General features: G+C 44.7%; 1 protein-coding gene across 1 annotated transcript; it reads right to left on the bottom strand.

Moving 5' to 3' along the window:
- Positions 1 to 5328: 5328 nt before the first annotated feature.
- Positions 5329 to 17908, bottom strand: NELFB (negative elongation factor complex member B; the record flags this gene model as incomplete). The annotated part of the gene is made up of 13 exons (XM_082009175.1): positions 17559 to 17908; positions 17148 to 17311; positions 16850 to 16949; positions 15857 to 16087; positions 13600 to 13785; positions 12139 to 12251; positions 11359 to 11461; positions 10278 to 10373; positions 8792 to 8934; positions 7746 to 7852; positions 6644 to 6785; positions 5723 to 5831; positions 5329 to 5466 (listed from the first exon to the last, which is right to left on the bottom strand). Exons 1-13 carry the CDS (start codon positions 17658 to 17660, stop codon positions 5329 to 5331), a joined length of 1734 nt encoding a protein of 577 aa, XP_081865301.1. The 5' UTR covers positions 17661 to 17908.
- Positions 17909 to 18657: the final 749 nt, after the last annotated feature.

The raw sequence follows: 18657 nt of genomic DNA, 5'->3' as shown, positions 1-18657 counted from the left end.
CTCCAGGGAAGGAGGAACAGACTTGCTGAACCACAGACAAAGCCAGGATGGTCAGGACCCCCAACAACACAGGACAACCAGAGTGATGGTCACATCACACCCCAATTTGACCTCCCACTCACACCAGAGGAAGGTGCACGTTGGGAATTAGTACCTACCATGCAGGTTTGCACTTCTCCACAGCAGAGACCTCATCAGGCCAGGAAGCCACATCTACCTGCTTCCACTGCACGCTGCCCCACTAGCCAACCTTTGAAATCGTAGCAAGAACTATTTGGTGGGTCTCCAGGCATCCCAGCAGTAAGGAAAAAGATCAGGGAGGCTGTTTTCTCTGGGACTGACCGCCTCTGTCAGGGAAGGGAAGCCCTCAAGCCCAGCAGTCCTCCTTCCATTGCCTGGTGATGAACAGGCACAGCAGAGGAGGTAGCGAAGGACACATCCCGTGAAAACATGGATGCTTCTCTACGGTCCTGTGCCTGCTGAGATTATTAGGATCACTGCAGGAGCCCACCTCTGCCACTCTGGAGTCCTGCCAGGAAGGGGAGGAGGGCCGGCCACTCGTAAGCCTGATGCGCTGCTCCTTGCTTTGGCTAAAAATCGAGCTTTACTTGAGGCAGCAGAGTGGGCAGAGACATGAAATTAGAAGAATAAGAGGGACCTGGTATTTGCTTCTAGCATTTCAGGTTAAAAACACGATGGGCCCAAGTGTTATAGCCGAGTTTAAGGCAGGGGAGATGACTGTGACACATCGCTTCCTCTGCGCAGGGCTGTGCCAAGGCCTGCCCAGCCTTGCAAGGGGAAGGCTGGTCCCTGGCGACTGCTGACAGCGCCTGCCCAGAACTGGCTGCTCCACCGGCAAGGCAGAGCCGCGTCGCCTAAGGAGCGGCGAGGGAGCGGGCAGCAGTAACCGCTTCATCCGTCCCAGCAGAGCAGACCCCAGCTGGCCCGTGCTCACGCGGGCACCACAGGGCGAAGTTCAGAACAACTCGAGTTTTGCATTCACCTCTGCAAGACGACAGGCCAGACGTGGAGGCGACGTGCCTTCCCCAACCTGGCCACTTCAGCACAGGAATCAAACAGATCTCGGCAGAACACATCCTGCACACTTCCCCGCCACGCTGTACGCACTGCTGGAATCCTCTTCTGGTTTTGGGGAAAAACCTCTAAGGCCTCCCTCATACCTGGTCTCTCCCAATGCCTAAGCCATAGCCATTTCTGAGGTTGGACTAACCCCTTTCTTTGCCTTGTTGGTTAAGAAATTCCACTGCTCTGCACTGCAGTTAAATGCACAGAAATTGACAAAAATTCTTTCCTCTGGATTTCAGCCATTTCATTTCTTAAAGCGTTTGCAAGAGAGTCAAGATAACAAATCCCCAATATCCCAGAGCTGGAATTTCAGCCCAACCCCTCACCTTCCTTTGCGAACTGATGTTCTCACCCACCAAGGAAGTCTCCGGTATCACATCCCAACAGAGCAGATACGTCGGACCAGCATGATGAACTGAAACATGCTCCTGCTTTCAACACTGCATGTGCACATTAACTAATTCATTTATCTTTGAAGTTAAACCGATGTCAGGTTTCCTTTACACTGTTTTATAGAGAGAAGGCCAGAAATCACCTAAAAACCAAACAGTTTCTGCCAAAAATAGAGAGAACTTACAACAGCTGAGGGGTATCCATGGGGTCTTTGTATTCTCTCTGGTCAAGGAGATTTGTTTGGTCTCCTTTATCCTGGTCCACAAAGAGCTATCCTACATCAAATCAATGTGTCAGGTGGAATCTGGCTGTGTTTTGAAATGATGCTAGGCATGCTTTGCGTGTCAGGTAGCTTGGCAGTAAATAGTATTTCACTACAATAATAGTCTTTTCCACTAATTTTATATAAGACCCGGTTCCTCTGCCAGCACAGGCCTCAGTTAACTGGCTGCTTCTATCGAGTATTGCAGTTACTCTGCTCTATCAATCTTCTAACATAGCTCAATCCAAATTATTTGTTTCACAGCTCAATGTAAAATTTCAGTTAAATGTTAACGATCCAAAAAGCCTGAAGAACACCTCTGGGCTATTAGTTACCCTGATCTCTGAGGAAAAGCATACAGAGATGACTAGATCGCTCATGCTAATTAGAATTCATTGTAAAAATTCAATCCCCAGTCAGGCATGGCAGGTTTGGAGAGAATACACCTTTTTTCGTATCACAGGTATCACACGCCTGGTGTAAAGACAAACTGTGACATAAGTGTAAACAGGGAGCGATTCCAGCTCCTTGTGCCCTTGTGCCGGCCAAACGGGCAGGGATTCCAAGCAGCAGCGTGTTACAGGCAGGGCAGGCAGGGCAGGCAGGGGTGCACCACCCTCTAGTGTGCACCCACAGCAGTGCACACTGCACAGCATCTTGGCTGGTATCATTTGCAAAGGGCTACGTACAAAGGCACATTCAAAAAAGAAGATCAAAACCCAGAATTCTTACACAGCCCAGCTGTACTTCACCTGGTAGTTGTGCCGCAGGGCAGCACCATCCCATACGACAGCATCTGGAGTAGAAGAGAGTGAGCTCAGCCGCAGGTTGTGCAAAGGTTTACGTACACAGCAGGAGTCTGTGTCGTTTCTGGCACAGGAGTGAAACTATTCTCATCTCAAAGAATGGCAACAGACCAAAGGTGTTCACTGCTAAAATGACGTTTCTGAAAAGTGTCCCTCCTCTTATCACACCTTTCTGCAGAAGGCAGGCCCAGAGAGCACGGACCGGCAGCCGTCCCTACTCACGGCTCCTCAGCCAAAGCAGCCACCGGCACAGGAAATGGCCAGTTTCTGCTCTGGGATTCAATTACTTCGTGGATCTAAAAACCTAGAAAAAAAATCATCAGCATGTATCTCGGTACTGTGGGTAGAGGCTGAAACACAAGAGGTTTTTCTACCAAGTAGTAAATCACACTGTCAGCCTGGATTAAAAGAAGTTCGTGCTGCAGGAGAGTCCCAAGTCAGCAGACGGTCCAAGGGAGACCTTAAGTGACCGAGAGAAACCCCAACACAATGCACCAATAACCTCCCAGACTGAGCAGAGCATGGCCCTGAGCAGGTTCATTGCGAAAGGTTTGCCAGCAGCGTGGGATGTTATTTTGTGTAAGTTACCATGACAGTTTAAACAGTTTAAAAACAAAACTTTGCAAGGAAGACCCAATTGTTATACCCAATTCCTGTTTCCAACAAGTCCAATGCCAGAACTGCTGAGAGCCTGCCAAGGGCAATACGGACCCCAGGAGTTAAGGCGCACAAAGGCAGTGTGGACTAGAGGACAGTGCCCTTGTCACAGACACAAACCAATCCGCCTTTCCAGTCTCCTATACAGACAAGTCCCTGCATAAAAAGAGAAATAAAGCACCAAGGCAATGAAGAAAGGTGACACTCACTTTCCTCATGCAGCACTTGAGAACCCAGGAGGAAGAAAACCATGCAAAGAGGGAGTCAGCAGCTTTCGGGAGGGATTTCCACCTCTACTAACTAGCATCTGTTTCTTTCTCTTCTTTTTTTTTTTTGGACACAGCTTCAGGAAATGGAAAAGTCTCCTCAGCCTGACTTGGCACTGGGAGTGTTCAAGTCCCAGGAAACAAGGGGCGATGGGGGAAAAAGCCACCCATGATATCCAGAAACATGACAGACAACAAAGGGACTGGGCATGGCTGGCACAGGTAGGTAAAGCCCAAGGGTTAATTGTACCTGACAAACCCAGTAATCTTCTACAAAGAGGTGCCTGGCTTGGTGGATGGGGGCAACGCAGCAGGTGAATTACCTCGACTTTAAACAGCTTTTGGCACAACTGTCTTAAGAATCCATATAGCAAAATTGTTTCGATACAGTTCAGATAGTTGCATGGAAAACTGGCAGGACACCGGGCTCAGAGGGTTGTGATCAACAGCACAAAGTCCAACTGGCAGCCCGCTACTCATGGCATTCCTCAGGGGTCTGATGGGGCTAATACTGTTTTTAATGCCTCTATTTACCACCTGAAGACAGAACACACCCTCAGCAAGTTTGCAAATGATACCAAGTTGTGGGCATGGCTGATACACTGGGCAGGGCTGCTGTTCAGAGGGACCTCCCTCCCTCAACAGGCAGGAGAAATGGCCCAACTGAAACCTCATCAAACTCAGCAAAGGTAAATACAAAGTCCCGCTCTTGAGCAACCTCTCCTAGGCTGGCCCTGCTCTGAGTCAGGGGGCGGACCAGAGACCCTCAGAGCTGCCTTCCTACCTGAATTACTCTGCGATTCAGAATAATTCATGTAGGAAGCTTCCTGCTTACAGAGGATTGTCAAGATTCTTTCAGGCATATTGCACCTGCTGAAAGCAGTGGAAAGTCAGTTGTAAACTCACACAGCTCATTCTTCTCCTGTGCCCATCTTCCTGCACACTCTACCTGAGGCTTACACTGAGGCAGCAATAAAAGCAGAACAGGAATTAACTGTAACAGTACAGACAGCGACACAAATGAGCCATGAAGAACAGGCTGTTTTTTCAAAGACAGAATTGCACTCTACCTACACTCAAACCCTATTGTCACTGGGGAACATGCTAGCCTTGGTTTTCTTCACTGGACTCAGTGAAGAGTGAGTCACTGAGCCTTCACTGGCTCCAGGAGTCATTTAAAGCTACTCCTCTTGAGAAAAGTGGGGAAAAAAGGAGAGAATGATTTGATTTTTTGCCTTCTTTGTAAGGGCCTAGCTGAGAAGATGGCTGTTCACTGCTTCTTGGTCTAGTGACAGTGGTGCACACCTCTGACTAATACAGCACATATTACCACGTACCAAAAGAGACAGAACCTCAAGCAGGAAATTGTATCAGTGGAGCTTATCTCCTCTGACATTTCCTTCTGTTGAGCATTTTCTCCAAAGACACAGAGGAGCAAACTAACAGCCAAAGAAAGCTATGGTTAGCCTTCAGGAGTACACACTAGCTGCTCAACCATAATGGAGTTAAACACTCATTTATCAGTTCTTAAAGTAGAGTTTAAAAATACAAGATGACAAGCTTAAAAATATGCATTTTCTTTTTGAAAAAAAAATGTACAGTCAGATTTTAAGTGGATCTACAAGAAGACACTCAGCTATCTTTAAGAAAAGTAAACCTTTGCAATGCACTGCATACGGAGTTTTCTAACCAGCAAAGAGCCAGTGAGCTGGGTAAACTGCAGTGTTTCCTGAAAGAGCTTCAGTGGCTTTTTTTTGTTTCCACCCTGTAGGCAGACATTTGAAAGGCAGTACAGTGCCTTCACGCTGCAGAGCACTGGGTTAGTTCCGCTGTCTCTCTCTTGCACTACAAACATAGCTCAGCGTGAGGCTGGTGTGGGCACAGTGGGCAAGGGCAGTTCCATGGAGGGAGTCTCAGTCACTTCGGCTGGACTAGGCTTGCGAAGCTCCAGTTTCTCAGTGAGTTGGTTATATAGCTCCTTCACAGCTTCCCCACTCTGCAGAATGAGAATTAGAGAGGGGAAAAAACAGAGGAGTCATACTTCATTCTAGCTGCTATTAGCAAGAACACTAAGTATGCAATTACCCTGGGTGTTTTAACAGAAACCAACACAGAAAGAAGAAGTTACAGGACAAGTAAGGCACAACTTGGTACACTTGGAAAGCAGAGCACATGTTCCATTAAGCAACGTCTGGAAAGGCAGCTGCTTTCATTTGCAATTAATTTTCCCTTTCTCAAGCTTCCCTTCTTACCTGCTTGGTGGGTTCCAAAGCCTTCTGGAGAGACTCTAATTTGGCAGGCGCCACTTTGTGATGCAGATGAAGCAGCAGTCTTAGCACATGCCTATGTACATTCTCCTTTCTGCAAGAAGTATTTTTAAAGCAGAGTAACTGATATAAACAAACAGTATCTTGAGAACAAGAAAGCTACAGCAACAGTATCAGAATAATTCACACACCCACAGACCAGCAGCTTTGTTACAATTTTCCAAATCACCTGAGAATCGTAGTCTGTGTGCTACAAAGTGCTAACGCTGCCTTAGACTTTCCAGCAATTAATGTAATTATTCAACAGAAGTGGACCAACTGTAGCAACCATGAGGAAGGAAGGGGAGATTTTAAGCACAGACTGTAGCACGTGGCAGTATCTGGTCTCCGTTGGACAGGCCATATGCACGTGCAGGAGGATGTTTGTCCTCCGTATATGTGGAGGAAGTGGTAGCAGCAGCAGCACATGCTGCTATGCCTGAACAGCAGTTCTAATCCCTTTTGGGGAAGTCTCCTGGAGGTCAGATCTGGTCTGCAGGCCACCAGTTGAACCACGCTGACTTAACAGGACAGATACAAACAGATTCTCTGCGTGCAGCTGATACTGCAAAGAGATGAACTTAACTCTTGCGACTACTGCAAAGCATGAAGGATATTGTCTTTTGCAACTCCAACTTACAAATAATGAATTACAGTTTAGGTAGTAATTTATAATCAACACTTAACAATTTTGCTGATAAAAACTTGATCACAAAATATAAGCCTTCCCTTGAAGAAAAATTGCATCAGGCTAATGTTTCCACTATATGTGAAGAGTTTGCTGAGCTATTAAACTATAGTTCAAAGCAGTATAATCTCTCTCAGCTATCCTGTAAACTCACTTCCCTGGAGGAAAATGAGATTTACCTTGAGCAGGCAGTGAGAAAGAAGCCGTCAAAGAGACTGGTGCAGAACTCCTCCAGTGCAAATTCATCACTCAGCAGCGTGAGGTTACCAGTAAGCAGGTGCAGAAAAATATCACTGAAGGCCAAGTCACTGAATGTCTCGACTATACAACGTGAAAAGGAAAGAGACTGAGACTGACAAGGATGTGCCAAAGCCTGACTACACAGCAGATATTCCTGCTGAAAATTTTGCAGTGAGATTTCCTTAGTGGCTTTTAAAACAGGTAGCCCAGGCAGGTGGCTTTGATCTTCCAGACACAAAAGATTAGGAGCAGAGGGGTGAGAAGAATATGTAGAAAGCCCGTGTCTCCACCAAGGCTAAAGTCACGGAGTATCTTGCTCCTGCCAAAATCACAAAGTCCCCTACTACCCTTCTCCACCATCCTCTGTTCATGGCCACATCCACCTCCTTGCACTTCTCAGACTGCATTATGAGATACAAATCACTTACCAGTGGAAAACTCACCCATCTAAGTGAGCTGACAGTTCAGCAAAGGGTTCCAAGAACACCAGGACAGGGGTGAGGGAGTGGGAAGTGAACCCCTCCCCACCCCCACCATTACTGGGAGCTGCACTTCAGATTGCTTCAGAGCTCTCCTCCAACTTACCCCAGATAAGTCAGTGAAGAATCCAGGGAAGAATTTAAGGTTGTGTTCGGTCCCATTTCGTTACAGGTTTTTTCACCACACAAAGCCAAGTCCCAAGAATTTCTGGGCACATGCAATTACTATGAGCAGCAGCAGAACTAAATCGCCGTCTCATTCATCTTTCAGACTAATTCCAAACAGTTCTCAGCTAATCCCATTGTTAATACAGCCTTTGCTGTCTGTGCAACTACTGACCTTCAGCCACTATCTCTGAATTCTCAGATCAGCAGAAAAGTGTCTGAACTGCAGACAAAAACAAATGCTTCTGCAGGGCCTTACAACTAAGTCACCAGAAGAGCCAAAGGCAGAACATTACATATATGACTCAGAAATCACTTTCTCTCCAGGTTTACTTGCATCCTGGGTGTCCACTACAAGGCAAAGAGCTATAGAATAGAAGACAAGACAAAAACTTACCTAGCGCTGGCAGGAGCCTAAGGAAAGCATTCTTGTTCCTCTGTTTAGTGATGTGAAGGATGTAATACAGCCCAATCTCACAAGCTATTCTGTTCTCCTGCAAGAATCTGTTATGGCAGAAGCAAATTTTCTTAATCAATAAAGCTAAAACAGATTTTTTTTTTTTAAGAGGGTTTAAAACACTGTTGGATAGCAATGAATCAGTTACAGCAGTGGCTAACCTCAAGCCCACTGAAGAGTATCTACTGAGTAGATGATCATCACTATGTTCACTATTACTGTCCAGAAAAATTTACCATTCAGCAAACATCGTGCTGTCTCACAATCAGTTGGATTTGATTTGGAACATTTATAATGGTATTAATGATAAAAGTGCTATTAAAAATGGGTTTTAGAAGAAGCCCAAATACTAAAAAATTATGCAAAGTCCAATGCTGTTTTGTTTCCCAAGGGTCAAATACCAACACCGTGATAGAGCAGAGCACAACTACCAGGATACAGTACTCCAGATTCTGGCATACAGGTAAGAATTGTGCTGGAAATTAGTGCAAGACCTGGATACAACAGAGCACACAAAGGTTTTATTTGTCTTTTTGACATGCCTGGAGTGATGGGTTATCAACAGAGAATGACTGTGTTAACAAAAATGCAAACTTTCCAATAGCACTCTTTAGAACCAAGCATGGGCATTTGTCCAGCTGCACTCAAGTATCACTCAAACACTCATCATTCACAGCTTGGGAAGCCACACAAGCAGCATATTTGAAAGCACTAATACCAAATACTTTCATATTCAATCTGCCAAAAGAATGGTCATTACAAGAAATCTTATTTTTTATATAGAAATTTTATTTGAGGAATCATGGTGGAACTCTGTTCTGCTAATGGAAAAGTTCAGGCTTGATTAACCAGGACTAAATCTTACTCCAAGTAAGTCTTCATTTTACCACATACAGTGTTTTTTCCTGTCACTGTTGGCTGGCTCCTTGATGTTTTGCTTTGGTAACAAGCATATACATGCAAAGGTGGTAAGGCAGATTACGTACTTGGTGAAAGCTTCAGGAATGGTGCTGGGGTAGGGAACTGGCCCCTTCTCCTCTGAGGGCAGTTTCTGATCTACATTGAATGTGTGGTCATCCACCACAAAGGACATCAGCATAGGCAAGAACTTCGTGATCAGCTCCGCTTCCTTGGAGGGATGGAAGAACAGATGGAAAAGAACAATGCTTTCATTAATCAGTTCATGCCACATAATGGTCCTACAGTACTGTAACAAACAGTGAGGCAACAGTATGTGCCCCATCCAACTCTTACGAAAACAAGGTTTCAGACATCCAGTTCCAGTCAAAATTCTTGAATAATTCACTTCCACATGGACCACTAGTAATTAGGAAAACGGTACTTCACCTCATCTACAGAAACACTCCTGCTCAAATTCTTTCTTTTGACAATTACGTAGCGTTTCTTCTGAGAGACCTTTTCCAATACCGCTGCAAGCACTGCATGTTCAGCATGGTACCAGGCTGCTTTTATCAACAATTACAAATCATTTTGTTCATTCCCTAAACTAACAGGGATCAATGCATAGCTAGAATAGTAACAATAAAGAACATTTCCTCACACAAGGCAGACCAACCTATGTTGTATCACATTCAGAGAGTGGGAAGTTACAGCTTATGGCAATCACAAATAAAGAAGATTTTAAAATACAGATGTGGAGATTCCCTTTAGGAAAAATGTTCACAGGTTCTTTCTAAGAGTTTCATGAGAGCACCTCTGCAAGTCAAATCACAGTGCTACCCTTGCAGTTACAGTCACCCTCACTGTTAAAATCTGAGTATTAACGCACACCCTTCCTCTGGTAAATTTAAATGTGCAATCAGCCAGTAATATATATTTTGGAGACTTCAAATGTCCCCCTAGGTAGACATTTGCTGCTTTATAGTTCAGAAGAGAAACAACAAATTTCTCTTGAGAAACAGTCCTGCTGTGCAACACCATGACTAGCTGAACATACCTCCTCCCAAACTACACTAGGGCCACCTATAACACTGGGCAAAGTATTCCCAAACCGTGGAAAGATTGTAGCTGGATGTGGCACTACACAAAATTGCTACAACAGGTATCTGGAAGGGAAAAACATCTTTCATATCAGTGAAAACTTGCTCCACAGCTACCAGAGTTTCAGACCAGCCTCTGAAATCCTGCTTTCCTCAGACAAGATCTTTTTAACAAACTTGCCTGTTGTGTAGAAGCTCCCAGGAACAAAGAGCAACCAATGCAGAATTAAAGAGGGGTACAGCTTGATTTTAAAACAGTAAGAGCCAGGCATTCATGTAAATAAAACCAGCAGGTAAACGAAGCTTACATGTCCACTTGAGCTGCTGCGCTGTGACCACTTACATGTTTTTTCTAAGAAAACTATGATGAGAGGTATGCAGAACGACCGTTAAATCAGGGACACAGTAAAACAATAAACAAGTCTGAATTTGTTTAATTGAATGTGTTTAAATTCTAATCAAAATGGCTCACCATTTTTGGTTCCTTGAAGACTTGACTGTCAATCATGTCCCAGGCCCCCTGTCCCAAAGACAGCATCCTAAGGAGCAGCAGCAGATCTGGGCTTTCCTCGAATTTTAAGGGGAGGAGAAAAAAGCTATTTTGATCTTCCACAAGTTGCACATACAGATATTTCTTTGGAAGTAGTGGTTTACATTCAAAGCTCTCCTGGATTAGCAGCTTTATCAAAGACTGCTAGAGGCATTCAGTTCTCCAATTTAATTGACAACCGATTCCTCAAATGGGAATCAGATAACAGACACACCTGAGGGTTTGTGGGTTTTTGTAACATTTTATAATGCGCAAAGAAGTATGCAGCCAATCTGATCACAACATTGTTTTTAAGTGTGTCCAGCCAAATTAGTATACTGAAATATAACATGTGACAGGACAAATCAAGTCATCTCAGCAGAAGCAAGAAAGAGAAAGCCTGTGTAAGAATGACAATGGTTTTTTGTTTATATCGTGCTCTGAAACCGAAACAATTTTCAGTCTTAAACTCTCATGAGGAAGTTATTCAATCCAACAATAAAATTTAACAACTCAGGGATAAAAGCATCAAATGCCTGACACTGTTCACACACCTGTAAGGCTACCCTTCTTTAGCTTTTAAGCATCTCCTGCAGACACTACTTGCAGGAACTGTATTATATCGCAGCCAACAGACCAGAACAGTGCAAATTAATCCATCGCATTTACTGTGGCAGGGAAAAAAGGCTGCTGCTGTTAGACAAACCGATGGAAGGACAAAGCAGGGAAGCACATATTCTATATATGATTCTATATATGGATAGCTGTTAGGATAGAATGAGCCATGCAAAGAATTTGTTGCCAATTTGGAGAGCTCCAAAATGCCCATCTCCAAACAGTGCTCCTGCAGTGCTCTAAGGTATGTGCTATAAACGGATAAGCAGTATCACGTTTCTCTTATTGTAATTTACACAGGCATTTGAGAACTTAATCATACTTCTTCTCCAGTGCCAGTCCTTTGTTGATGACTGCTATTCAGTTAAGACTATAGTTCAGATTTAAGTACACAAGCTGCAACACTCACCCTGGGTAAGGTGTCCTGCCCAACTAGGTCTTGCAGGTGCCTTATGGTACTCAAGGCTAAGGTGTTAATGGCAAAGGGATCACACAAGATCATTGATAAGTCCCTGAGAAGAAGTAAAAATCAAAGGTGTCATACATAACAAACAACCCAGTACAGTTCCATATCCAGCTGTAGGACACCAGCTTCTTGAGAACATGCGTTTCACTCCAGTAAGATGTTTGAGCCTATGCCTTGTTGTAATCCTGTCAACTATCAGATGTAGTATCAAAGTAGTGTGTGTGTGTACATTATTTTTTTATAAATGCACACTGCTGAGTTTAAGAGGTAGACACAGTGCAAACACTCTAACAATACCCTTACTATGATAATGTAAAACCTGAATTTCTGTCTTTTGTTTCCTACAGGTGTCCACCTGACGAACTTTCTCCTGCCTTGTAAAAACACCATGAATGTTATTTGACTTGAAGGATTATGTTATCTAAAAACAATTACTAAAGGTCTTCTGCACTGGAATCAAGCAGGAGATCTCCCACACTCAGTTACCAGGCCACAGGGGAGACGCAAGACCGGTAATTTGAGCAGTGCAAGCTACATCACCAGAAGGTACCTGGCTATGCCCTAGAGCATTAACATTCATGGATGTACTGGATTTGCCTGCACAGAAGAGCTACAGGTTGTTGGCTGGCTCTAGGGAAGAATTAACACCTACAACACCTCTCAGATGTTGTGACTGCCAGGAACCCATTTTCAGTTTCTCAATAAACAGCCCAACTGCCTTACCCCAACACTTGTTCTTGTCCTTTCTTCACTCCATCCAGAAACCCTTGCAATTCCCGAGCTCTCTTGTTGTCCACAAACTTCTCCCGAATGCAAGCATCAAGGCACCAGGTGAACTGTTACAAAAAAAGGAGAAAGCTTTATGAACTACAGCAACTCATTCAACCAGTAATCAAATATACGATGTCAGAGAAAACAGGTTCAGAATGACCTCCAAACATCTGGAATTAATATACTTAGGTATGGTACCAAGCTGGTCACAAATACAGAGGAGGTCAGAAATACCAACATCCCAACAAGGAGGTCAGCGATACCAACATAAGTTAACCTGGTGTCACTTTCTCCCCTCCCAAGAAAGGCATTCCCTGGCAATTAAGCAGCAGCAATTAATATACTACTGCCCGGCATACCTGATCAATGTAGCAGGCTGAGAAAGAAGCAGCATCACTTAGCAATAATAATATGGGATATTTTAGCCATTGCAATACCACTCCCACCCTCTAAGTAGGGGATATTAACAGTGGAGGTGCTTCTGCTTTAGAGCTGTATTATCAAAATGGAAAAAGACAGTTAAGTGAAATGTTTTATTTGACCCAAAATCAAGGGGTTTTTTCCCCTTCCAGAAAACAACATCTATTTTCCCCCCAACATTTCAGCTGTCAAAAAAGAACCTTCTGAAATGCTTTCATCGTGGCTTACTGTCCTTGCAGCAGTCACTGCACTTTGCAGTGGCTAAATGAGGTTGCTGAAAATGATCTGTAGCTTGAACAAGAATTGCCCTTTTCTAGTCACTCTCTGATTTTGGGACTCTTGATCAGAGGACATTAAAAAGCATGCAGTAACATTTATCATCACTCTAGGACATAATCTCTATAAGCAGAATACACATAAAACTTAGCAACATTGCTTAAGAGAAAAAGCCTTGTTCTAGATCAGAGTGATGCTAACCATGGACAAAGGACCAGTAACAAGATCCCGGTGTGACATTAACACATCTGTCACCCCCCAATATTTTAATAGTTTAATGTTTTCTTATAGTTCAAGATCTAAATTATTTAATGTTAGACACACAGTTTACTGACAGATAGAGTATATCACACCAGGCACAACAGGGAGAGAAGCAAGCTTTGATTAAGAATCTGGGGCTAGGTAATGTTTTTTATTAAATTTTGCAGCATCTACATAGGTCAGATTAGACACTGCTTTTAAGACTGCACAAGTACCATAAATTTGAATGATTTGTGGGTTATGAAATGAAAGCAAGCTGCTGGTTAACCAAGACGAAATTTTCACCTGAAGTTCCAAGGCATATAAGATGACTTTTGGATTCAAGGCCTGAACTCTCTTCACAGAGAGGAGTCATCTTCTTTGGGCTGAAGTCCTGCAGGGCAGCAGGTATGCACAGGAGTGGGCGAAACAGTAAAATCTCCAGTAATACTCCTATCTGTCCCACATGATCAATACCTTATGACAGGGATCAACAGTGCAGATTTCACTGATTTCCAGGTCGTGCAGTGACATCAGGAGCTCTGCCCGTAGCGTGCAGTAATGAACATTCCTTGTCCGGAGGAACAAGGTTCTCAGAAACTGCAATACCATATCATAGAGCTTCACATTCTTCCCAATCATCTGGGTCAGCTTCTGAACCACCTAAACTCAAGGTGGAAAAAATGTGCACTCACTACCAAGAGATGCTGTTATTTCACACACACAAAATATAAATTAATTCTTCTACATGATTTATCAATCTTGAAACACGTGCATTGACACGAGTTCCTGAAAAGGAACTATTTTACACCAAGATTTCCAAGAGCGTTTGTTCAAGAGATGTTCACCAAATCTCTCATAGCCATAATGGAAGAATAAAGAATGACAAGGAAAGGCACTCTTGCAAAAAGAAATTGAAGCATTTGTAAGATAATGTGCTCAGCTATATGAAATGTGTAAGAAGCTGTACCTGTTATTGATGAATAGAACTTACAATTATTGTAACAAGGACACAACTCACTTTTCTTTGGAAGTCTTTTTGCATTTCTACCTTCAGGCTATGGGCACGAGAGTGAATGTGAAGGTTTGTCCTGGTTGTGGCTGGGATAGAGTTAAATTTCTTCATAAGCAGTTTGTGTGAGGCTATGTTTTGGACTTGTGCTGAAAATATTTTTGGTAACACAGGGATATTTTAGTTACTGCTGAGCAGTGCTTTCGCAGCAACAAGGTCTTTTCTGCACTAGCGAGTAGGTTGGAGGTGCCCAAGACATTGGGAGGGGACACAGCTGGGACAGCTGACTCCCAGTGACCAACAGGATATTCCAGACCATACAACTTCCAGCTCAGCAACAGAACTGGGCATGGTGGTTGGCGGGAGGGTTGCTGCTCTGCAACTGGCTGGGCATCGATTCACTGGTGGCGAGCAATTGTTTTTGTTTGTATCGCTTGTCTTCTTGGGTTTTATTTTCCTCTCTGTTGTTTTTCCTTACAATTTTTTTTAAAATTTCTTTTTAATTATCAAACTGTTTTTATCTCAACCCATGAGTTTGTTTCTCACTTTTACCCTTCTGATTCTACCCTCAACAAATCAGAGGGGAGTGAGCAAGTGGCTGTGTGGTACTTAGTTCTGGACAAGGTTAAACCACAAGTCTGCAGTGTAAACCTGAAGTAAACTGCACCAGAGCACTCATACTAAGTGGGCTTTTGAAAGCAAAACAGACCCAAACCAAACCCCCCATGTAACAGACATGCTACCCTCTCTGAAATTAAAGCTTTATACCACCTTATCACTGCAATTCCTTAGCATTCTCAATAGCAAGGTTCATACAGAAACTCTGATATTTCCCTTTGGAGCAAAAGCCCCCCGAAATAAAGCGACACATTATAGCTGAACCACTGTAATGGCTTGCTGTTGCCAGGAAGAGGAGGGACCCACTTTTCCTAACAACTATGCCACCATTCCCTCCCACATCAAGCCTGCCTGTGTGATCCAGCCCATCTCTTTGCAATTACTTTGGTGTCAGCTGATCTCTTCTTTGAGCAGATCCAACTCACTGTCTTGGAAAACTACTTATTGGTTTTATGTGCCACAGCTTCTGTAGCAATTACCAAGCTGAATCTGTTCATGGAAGGGTCTGATAATCATCAGAGCTACAGGCTGGGGGGGAGGAGCAGCACCTGCCCTTACTGTGGCTCAGCCACTTCATGTAATTCCACTCACAGAGCAACCTTTCTGAATGTCAGCTTAGCTACAATTTTCAATGTCCCTTTCCATTTTTGTAAAAAAAGAAAAAAAAAAAGAAAAAAAGAAAAAAAGAAAGAAAAAAGCTTTTGTTGGGCTATGTCCTACCCAAAAAAAAAAAAAAAGTCCCAAGAAATTTAAGATATTCAAACTGATTTGACAGAGATGCTCAGCCCTCAGAACAGCTGAGGGGTACGACAGTCGGTCTGAGCAATAAAGGAAAACATTTTTCACCTTGTTATTTTTTTAAAAGCTTATAAACAGCTTAGAACATTAATCAATTAATCACAGTATTGAGTAACTTTAAAAACTGCTTTCATCAAGATATGGAGGAGAGAACGACCTGTATCTCTTGCAAATACTTTGTCTAGCCAAACAATTTCAGTAGAAAAGTTGAGCACGTGAAATGGACACTCTGTTATTTGATGACGTTGACTGAAAGCTGAGGAACTCCATCCACAAGCATGTTGTAAGAGCTTTCCTTGTCCTTACCTCTCCTTGACGTCTTGTTTTGGGAGATGGACTGAAGAAGTTGTGCAAGACAGAAATATCATTGCTGAAGAGAATATTTTCTTTCTCCAGGATATATTGCTTCAGCAGTGGAGATACCTCATCACCAAACAGAGCCTGGTTATCCTGCCAAATCTGGCGCTTCACTTCCACTGCACATGCTTTATACAAATCCTTATCAGCCATTACTAATTTCAGCTTCTTCTCCGGGACCTATGATCAACAGAGCAGTTACCAAAGCGTACAGCAGCTTGCCTGCCTGACTATTCAAGTACAGAAGACATCCAAATCACAATCTCGGGCAGTCTGGTAATCTACACAACAATGCAACTAAACAAAAGCAAATATCACAGACTCATCTTTACCCTTCCCAACTCCTGTAACACTAAGCCAGTCCTAAGACACTTAACTTCTTCCAACAACCACATTAGGCACCAACCATTTCCTTATTTCTTTCAAGGAGGATAAGACTTCCTTTAAACTTATGATGCTAAGATTTGGGGTGACGTTTCAAAACTCAGTAACTTACAAAAGCTCTAGTAGCAGTTTTGAATCCATTACCCTTAAGTACAATATGATGCTTTTAGTAAGGCTACTCCTAGAGATTTTTGTTTCACAGATCTGAATGTCCCGTCTACTTCCAGTTGCATTCTTCAAATCTTATTTTCCACTTATCTCCATTTATGTCCACTGACATTTAAGTCAGCTCTGGAAAAATTCACCTGTCGGTGAACTTGACTACTTTCAGAAAGCTGCATGTATTGAATAAAATAGGGAAATAGTCTCATCTGATTATGAAAATGTAAAATGCTTTCTGAATCAGTCTAATAAGTTGTTACCACAGACAAGAATGTAGTAAATCTTCAATCACTTCCTAGCACTGAACGACAAATTTGCAGGTCTGCAGACGGAGCATGCAGCCCAGCTGTACAACGGAGATGTAACGGAACAGGCTAACCGGTGGAGCGGTTTTACCTTGGGCAAGTGCTTCATGACACACATTACCACAGGCTGTATGGAAGGCATCTTGACCAGGGAAAAGCTCTTCTCTAGGAGATCTTCCAGCTTCTTGTATCTGAAATCATGTAAGAGCAAGAGAAAGAGACTACGTACCATGCTACAGTAAAAGACCAGAGTGGTTCATCTCAAAGCCACTGGAACTTGATCCCCCAGGAACCTAACTCTCCTTTGCAGAAATCATTTGTCCACTGTAACTAGTTTTCACACAAAATTCCCAGCTCACTCCAAACAGCAAACAAGACTGCTGACAAACCTCTCCTCAACTTTCCCTTCCAAAGCAATGGCAGAGACCCTCTCCAGCAGCTTCTCCCTCAGCTCATCGAAAACCGACTGGTGGAACTCCAACCGGGGGGTGCCGTGCAGGTCCAGGAAAGGCAGGGCCGACTGCAGTGAGGGCAGGAGCACTCCATTTTCTGTCTGCCAACACAAACACCGGACAGGGATGGAGGTGGGAGGTTAGCCGGCTCCGCTAACCAGCAAACGACAGCAGGGACGGCTAAAGACATGCTGGTTAAAAAATAAAAAGAGGAAAAAAAAACCCCACAAAACAGACGCCACTTTGGGCCGTCTCGTGCTCCCTACCACCCACCCCACAGCCCCGGCCCCTGCCAAGGGCCCCGGTGCACCCCGGCCGCCCGGGCATCCCCTTGGCGACCCGCCCCACCTGGAACTGCTCGATGGCCTTCAGCGGCTCCGTGCAGTTGGTCAGCGTCTCCTTCAGGTCCTCGCCGTTAGCCACCCCCAGCTCCTGCAGCCCCGCGTACATGGCGGCCTGGCCGGGCCCCGCCGGGCCCGCTCCCGCCACAGCTCCCCCCGGCTCCGCGGGCCGCCCCGCTCTCGGGTCCCCCAGCTCAGCGCGGTCCGGCGCTCTTCCACGCCCCGCGCAACCCGCTCCTCTGCACAAAGGTTCCGCCGCTACTGCCGGGTAGCGCCCAGGCTCCCCGCACCGGCACCGACACCGGGGCCACAGCACCCTCCGGCTGAGCGCTGGGGAGGGCGGCCGGGCCCCAGAGCCCTGGCCTGGGGCACACTGCTCCAGCTAACACCAATACGGGAGCATGGCAGCAAATGTCGGGTTTCCTGCAGGTGCATGAGGCCTCCCTCTCAGTGAGGTGGCCGCAACTTCTTGGCTGATCCTTGGCAGACAGCAATGAAAACGAAATGCAACCAAAACCAGCCTCACAAAAGAGAAGTGGCCTTTCTGCTTCATGGTTTGACCTTTGCAGGCCTGTACTTTCAGAATAGCTGCTACAGAGTGTGGAAAAAATTCCTAATTTGTCCTTCATGAGATCTGCAGCCAGGTGCTAGGATTGTATAGAGCTGCATCAGTCCAAGCCATCACAGAACCCCCTTTGGCGTCCGCCCACCAGTTAGTATAACTATCAAGGTAAAACCTATGTGATTTAGAGACACCCAAACCACTTGGGTCTGTCAACAGACCCCCACGAACCCTGACATCCCAGTGAGAGAACGGATGCGCTCCGCCATTCCCAGCCATGAGCTGCTGTGACCTCCTTAGGTCCCTCATTTCCCCTCTCCGTCTCCCAGCTGCAAAAAGCAAGCCCTGCATGGTTTGAGGTGCACACTGCTCTGCCGGCAAGTGGTTTCTGTGGGAGCAAAGCAGGACTGGCCTGACCACAGCAGGATCTGGCAGCTCCTCGGTAGCTGCTGGATATCCTTAGGTGCTGATAATATATTGCAATATTGGTGTAAACTACCACAACCAGACCATGGCTGCAAGCAATCAGCCAACCATCCTGGTG

The sequence above is a fragment of the Phaethon aethereus genome (assembly GCF_964289735.1).
Source record: "Phaethon aethereus genome assembly, chromosome: 20".
In the NCBI taxonomy this organism is placed as follows: domain Eukaryota; kingdom Metazoa; phylum Chordata; class Aves; order Phaethontiformes; family Phaethontidae; genus Phaethon; species Phaethon aethereus.
This window is presented reverse-complemented; position numbering and strand designations above follow the sequence as displayed.